Source organism: Balaenoptera physalus (genome assembly GCF_965194825.1).
Source record: "Balaenoptera physalus genome assembly, chromosome: 12".
NCBI classification, from domain to species: domain Eukaryota; kingdom Metazoa; phylum Chordata; class Mammalia; order Artiodactyla; family Balaenopteridae; genus Balaenoptera; species Balaenoptera physalus.
The window spans coordinates 84,768,661-84,775,607 of record NC_138897.1 but is presented as its reverse complement, the minus strand read 5'-3'; the positions used below and the strand labels follow the sequence as shown (position 1 = coordinate 84,775,607).

The following is a 6,947-nucleotide window of genomic DNA, read 5'->3' as shown; positions in this document are numbered from 1 at the left end:
GCTTGCTGCATAATGAGGTGAGGAGCAATCAGAAGGGCCTCCTTCTTTCTGGTTGCTCTCAGAGGGTGAGGGTCCAGGAGCCACAGGGATTGGACTCTTGGGACCTCAACATTCCAAATTAGATCCATTCCCTTCTGGAAGCTTTTCTCCCTTACCCCAGTGCCCACGAGCAAACAAGATCTCTTTTCCCCTTTTCAATTTTGGGTTCCATTTCATATTCCCTTGAGCACAGCTTGATTAACAGTTTCTTTGGAGGAGCCCTGCACCTCTCTGGCTGCTGTCCACGGTCCTGGGCTGTACGTCTCCTAGATCCCAATTCCCATTTTGTTCCTCTTTCACTGGGATCCTGGAGACTTTTTTTCCACTTCTTCCAGTGATCTCATTTAAAAATTCTTTTCTATTTTGATGAGGGGAAAAGGGTGATTTAAACAATACGGTCACAGTACCATGGAGCTGTGACTTTGGTTTCACAATTTACATATCTGATCTCATGTACTCCTAGCTTTATTATCATGTTTCTGACAGTGACAAAATATCACTTCCCCTTGCTTGGGAAAGTGAGGGAGTCCTCCTCTGATGCTACACAAGTGTCTTTTGGGGACACTGGCTTGCCATTGTGGACTTGAGTGTCCACCTGGTATTAGAAGTTGCAGTGACCAGAATACAGGTTTTGTTCTTCCGTGTGGATACCAATTCCTTTTCTGAATGTCCCCTTAAGTCCACCTGGGCCCATCACAGGGTCAGAAGCTGGTTTGGGGGGTGAAGGGGCAGGCCTGGTCCCACGGGAGCTGATGGAGGAAGTTGATATCAAAAGTGTCATTTTGAAGTATAAATCGAAAGCTTATTTTTAAAAGTTTAATTAATTCATTCAGCACCTACTTATTGAGCACCTACAATGTTCCAGGTTGTAGAATCTCCTCTGGGAAGAGACTTATGTACTGATCAAGGAGGGGTAGACCTGCTTGGAACCAGACGATGCTCAATGTACCTTTCCATTATGGTTCACAGATTTGTCAGGTCAACACTGTGACCCCAAGCCTTGCTGGCAGATTGTTCTATAGAATTTATATGTACTGAGATCTACACTATCATGAAGGCAATTCAAAAGCCGACGACCTCAACCCATCCCCAGCACAAAAAGGCTGGTTCTTGCTGCTTCACACAGTAAAGAAGCACTGTGCTAAGAGCTTTACATGTTTCCCCCTTAGCTATTCCTCACACCCACTCTGGAAGACAGTGCTGTTATTATTCCCATTTTATGGTTGAGGAAGCTGAGGCTCAGTGAGGTTATGCAACTTGGCCAAAGTTGCACGCGAAGAGTGAAGTGGCTGAGCCGAGACGTGGACTCAGTTGTGCGTGGACCCCACCCCCACCCCGGCCCCACTTCCCTCCAAGCCCCCGAGCTAAGCTTCCTGCTCCACCGGGTTCCTTCCTGAGCTGGTCCCACTGGCACTGCTAGTTCAAGGGCAAGTACGTGCCCGGGGCCCAGCAAGGAGCAGGGGAGCCTAACTTAGGTTGCATGTGGGGACACTCCAGGACAGCCTGGATGGCTCAGCTGGAGATTTTATGTATTTGTTCCCTGCCCTTTGTGTTCCTGACTTCTGTTAAGGTCCCTGGGACAAGCATCTCATTTGCAAACAAGGCCTGTTTGACCTACTTCCTAGGACATGGGAAGTCGTTCTCATCTCCTTCCTGTCCCCTCCCCCACTCGAACCCCCGTTTCCTCCCCTCAAGGTCTTCTGCACTCTAAGCGCCCAGGAACGCCTGTGCGCGGTGGAGATGGCTGTGGGGCTGTCTGGAACCTCAGTGAGCCCTCTGACTCAGCTGGAGAGGCGATACGCTTGGGGACATTCCGTTCTGGTTTCTACCCTTGCTGGTTCGTTCGCTGTGCTCTTTTGTAAGAGGAATTTCATACCTTGGAGACGCTTTGTACATATTTGTAATGACTTTATTAAAAACAAAACAAAACAAAACTGGTTGTGTGCTTCTAGCCAAAGGCCTCTGTGTTTTCATTTCCTTTTGGAAGGTTGGTCCCCAAAGACTACGGGAGGATCTGGCTGCACACGCCAACCTTCCCTGGGACAGAAGGCCACACGCTCATCTCCTGTCCCTGTTGTGTTCCTGGGAACACCCCAAGGGGAGGGTTGGCCTAAGCAGTACCCTTGGGTTGAGCAACAGGTTGGGGGAACTGGTCCAACAGTTCAAGGTCAGTGCACAAAAGCATCGTTTATGCATGACATGACGCAGATAAGCAAGTGACCCTGCAGACTGATGTCTCCAACTATGGGTGAATGGACCGCTCAGGGTGGGGTACTTTCACCTGCATTTACCTGGTCTGAGTTGTACCAAGAGACCAAGTTCTAGTTTATTCCTAAGAATGGTAGGTTGAGGACAGGTGGTTTTTCTAGATAATAGATCCTCTTTTCTTCTTTGGGGACCCACCCCTTCCCCACTCTCAGTCCATGTGACTTGGAGGGATGGACTTCACCTCCCACCCACCTCTGTTCCCATGTCCAGAGCTCAACAGCCGACCGAAGCTTGTCCAGCACTCTGAGTCCCCAAGGCTAAAGTGATTGGTCTGGGGGCAAACTAATGAGAATCAACCTCAAAACTCCTGCTGGAGCTTTGGGGAAGCAGGGGCTCTCTTTGCTGGGGTTGTGAAGCTGGTAGAACACAAGCAAAGAGCTTCTGGAGGCTCTCTTCCCAACACGTGGGATCCGACTGCCTGAAGACTAAACCATCTCAAAGGAAAACAATTGAGGGATGGAAAGACATGATTCTACTATCATCCCCGGAGCCCCTGAATCCAGCTGTACCTAAAGCCCATACTGTTACATGAACCAAATAAAGTCCTTCTTTTACTTAAGCTGTATTTGGCTTGGTTTACAAATAATTTCAACCAAAAAGTTCTGCTTGATGATGCTTTTGTGGCTGGCTTCATAATGTTGACCTGAGAGGCACCAATTGTCACCTAATGCTGTTTACATTTTAAATATCCATCGTCATCTGGCATCTGAGAAAACCCTCTTGAATCAGCCCATGCATCTGGGGTCCAATCAACCTATAGTTAATGGCCATAGTGGGCTCTGTAGCTGCCACCCCAAGATCCCTTCTACCAGTTCTGGGTGCCATCCTGCACCTTTGTGTGCTTTGCGGCACCCGACACCTTCAGAGGCCTGGGCCTCCTCAATGGAGTGCCTGAGAGGTCTCCCACCCCCCACACTGGCCCACAGCTGGGAGCACAGAAACCTTAGGGTGGGACAAACTCTGAGATGCAGCTGATGCTCCGGAACTCCCGGCAGGACCAAGCTGAGCTGGGACTTCCCTGAGAGTCGCCCTCTTGTTGGGCTTCATCCCCTCCTTCTCCTGTTTCACTCATTCCCTTACTAGTTTCTCCTGGGAGCACTTCCTTAATAAATCAAGCGCCAACTCAATGGGATCTACTTTGGGGAAAAACTGCCATCAGATGACCACCCCCACATTAAGTGTGTCTTCGAATTTGCCCTAAAACAGGTCCACCTGGCTTTAAGGGGCAAACAGAGACTCAAGACCGTGGATGTAACTTTCAACGACAGATCATATTTATTGGCAGAATGGAACTTAAGGGGACATTAAAAACACCAAAGACAGCTCTGTTTGGCCCAGAGCAAAAGTACTAAAAGATTCCAGGACTCGCTTTTTACATTTTCTCTTTCCAACCCCAAGTCTTGGCAGCCTGGAAGCCTCACAATGCCTCTCACACGCTCCCCTTAGGAAGGTAATGAACCTATTACATCCAGGTCCAGAGCTTGCTTTTTTCATCTCATATTTATTATGGTCAAGACCTTTTAAGTTAGGAGGGCCATTTCCAAAGACTTCGTGGAACTTGAGTCAGTGAGTCATAAAATATTAAGAACAGGATTCTCCGACCTGACACTCGATTAATCCTGCTTCTAACAAATGAGTTGCAGAGCCGAGACAGGTAAAAGAGAGTGGCATTGTTCTTCCTTTCCAACGGTGGCTCTTGGCTGCTTCTACTAAAAGCTCGTGCTAGGGAAAACATGCTGCTTTATGTTTGGAAACCTCTGCCCTGGCCACTGTTCCTCCCTAAAGCAGAAGTTAAATCCTCCCACCCAAAAGAAAACCTCCAGACATGACTTTCCCCCCAGAGGGTAGGGAATGAATAAATAAAATCCTAAACTAAATCATCCCACCTGCCCCTGAGTGTTCCCCACATGTGACACTCTTTATAGTGTCAGAGACATGGCTCATTATTTGTGGAATGTTAGAGGTTTTTTTTGGTGGCATGAGTGTAATTGACAAAACCATTGGGGTATTCACCAGTAATCTACATTGTTAGTTTCCCTGGTTCCAGTAGATAATACACTAGGCTTTGTCACCCTGGAGATGGCTACAGGGAGGTGAAGTGACTTCTCAAAGTCATGCAGAGTTTGGAATCAGAATTCCAGGCCTGACTCCCAACAGACTGATCTATCTGCTCTGTCACACGCTGCCACTTTAATAAGTAAGTCTTCTCCAGCTGCAATTTCTCATGCTTCTTTGATGGCATCTGCAGGCAGGGCGATCTTTCTGATAAAAACCAGTTGCAGAAGCTCCTGTTGCTTCCCTTCAGTTCTTCCTCAGGGCAGCGGGTACAGAGCAGCCGAATCTGCCTGGCCCCATTTCCCTCCACTTCCCCTTCCGAGTTGATTATCCAGGCAAGTGGGATTGTAACATCGCGGCCATTGCCATAGTAACAGAGCTTGAAAGATGCCACGCTGCCCTGGAAGGGATGTCTTGCTGGGTATCAGGAGATAGCCAGAGATGTCAGGCAAAGGAAAAGGTCCTGGCTTGACAGCACACAGGGGTGAATGTTCTGAATCTCTTGGGGACAGGATGGGCATGTGAATCCTGGCTGAGAGTGACGCGGCAGCAAGGCTCCCACCATTTCTCCTGGGGCTTTCTTGCTAATCTGCTCAGTAGCCACACAGATTGCTTTCTCTGTAATGCCGTTGGCGCTAGCCTGTTGTGCTGAGGTTGACAATGAGAGAATAGAGTTGGGAGGCGGGTAGGGCAGACAAGATTCCAGTGGCTTCTAAGGGATCACCTGTGCCTTCTCCTCCCAGATTTCAGAGCAGGGAGGGTCTCATGGTGGAGAACTTGTTGTGTTACAGAGATTAGTAGCTCTGGTACACTGATCACTGCTGTGCTCTATACCACCACCCTGGCTTGTGGAAAAATCCACAACATGGATCATACCTTTTGCTCTGAAGGCTACCAGGGGAGAAGGCAATGGCCACAGGAGCTGTTGACAAGCCTGAGTCTTAAGTGAGGGACAGGACAAAAGGAGGAGGAGAGAAGTAGAGATGGGAGTGGACACCCCATGACATCTGCATCTGCACCAGAGCTGGCCTTTCCTGATAGCCAATCACGACTGAGCGTCCCCGCCAGAGTCCAGCTAAACAGCACTTTTAAGGACCAAGTCTTTCCATGGACCCAACCACGACTAGATTTCAGGAGCTAGTGTTCACTATTAGCATTCTCAATGCAGTCCAAATCGAACGTGCTACGCACCTGAGCCACTGAAGGGCGTCAGAATCACCTCTTATGCTTTTAAAGAAACATGTCTGGGAGGCCCCACACCTGAAGTGTCTGAGCAGTGGGTCGGCATGTGGTTAAGAGTCAGGCTCCGAAGCCAGACAGGCCCGGGTTGGAAACTTGGTCCAACATTGCTCACTGGGTGACCCTGTGGAAGTTTCCACATGGAGCTCTATGCCTCACTTTCCTCATCTGTGAAACGAAGGAAACAACAGTACCTCCGCCATAGGGCCCTTGTGAGGATTACAGGAGGTCGTCCGGGCAGGAGGCTCAAGGCTGTGCCTGGCTCACACTAAGTGTTTGGTACACGTAGTTCCTGTAGGGATAAGGTGGGGCCCAGCATTTGTATTTGGAAAATACTTCACCGTGATTCTCATCTGCGGACTTGGGCCATTTAGGGGGAGACAGTATCTCCAGGCCTGTCTCTAGTTTGCAGCATCAGGTATTAGGTCACCACGAGTTAAAATAATCAACAGGTGGGACTTGGTCCATTACCAGTTCCTTGACTTGGAGGGAAGTGGGAGACCTACGTAGGTGGAGACCAAGTCTGAGCGAGAAGGCGTCCCCATGTGTAGGGGTAGGATGCACACACCATGATCAGAACAAGAGGGGAAGGTGAAGGTGGGGAAGGCGACAGGGGCCTGGCTTTAGAGGAAGAGATGGAGAGAGGCAGGAAGGAGGACAGTCAGTGCTTGAGGACTTTTCCCCAGGGAGCCCCCGGAGTTGGACCCAACACCGCTGACCCTCCGTCATCTCCCCGGTGTGCCTGGGAGCAGCGATGCTGCAGTCTTCAGCCCTAGTACACCTGGAAGTGTGCCGAAGTGGCCCCGTCCTTCCAGCAGCGCAGGGTATCCACGGCAACCGCGCGGCAGAGCGGGCAGGTGCGCTCCCGGTCCAGCCAGAGGCAGAGGCACTCCTCACAGAACACGTGCTGCGGGGACAGCAATCAGGACCACTGGGGTCACTTTCCCAAGCATCCACCCTGTGCCCGCCTTGGTCCTAGGAGCTGGGACCCAGCAGTGAACAAAACAGACAGTTCCTGCCCTCACGGAACTTGTATTCTAGCTGGGGAGACAACCAGCAAGAGGAATCTCTAAGAGGCAGAGTCTGCCAGTGGTAAGTGCTAAGATGGAAAAGCAGGGAAGTGGGGATAAGAGGGCTTGGGAGGCCTGTGATGGTGAATGGGGTGGCCTGGAAGGATGTCCCTGAGATACTGATATTTAGGTAAAACTTGAAGGAGGGTGAGGAGTGAGCCCTGGTGATATCTGGGAAAAGAGTGCTCCAGGCAGAGGGAATAGCATGTGCAAAGGCCCCGAGGCAGGAGTGTGCCTGGTGTGCTGGAGGAACAGCAAGGAGAGTGGGGCTGAGCC

General features: G+C 50.2%; 1 protein-coding gene across 3 annotated transcripts in view; it reads right to left on the bottom strand.

Annotated features, from left to right (window-relative positions):
* Positions 1-3,559: 3,559 nt before the first annotated feature.
* The window catches only part of RNFT2 (ring finger protein, transmembrane 2), a 62,364-nt gene continuing 58,976 nt past the window's right edge, over positions 3,560-6,947 (bottom strand). For all 3 annotated transcript variants that reach the window (XM_082416846.1, XM_082416844.1, XM_082416845.1), the window contains one exon: positions 3,560-6,508. In XM_082416846.1, coding sequence (XP_082272972.1) covers positions 6,374-6,508 — 135 coding nt within the window. In that variant the 3' untranslated portion in view covers positions 3,560-6,373. The remainder of the gene's footprint in view (positions 6,509-6,947) is intronic.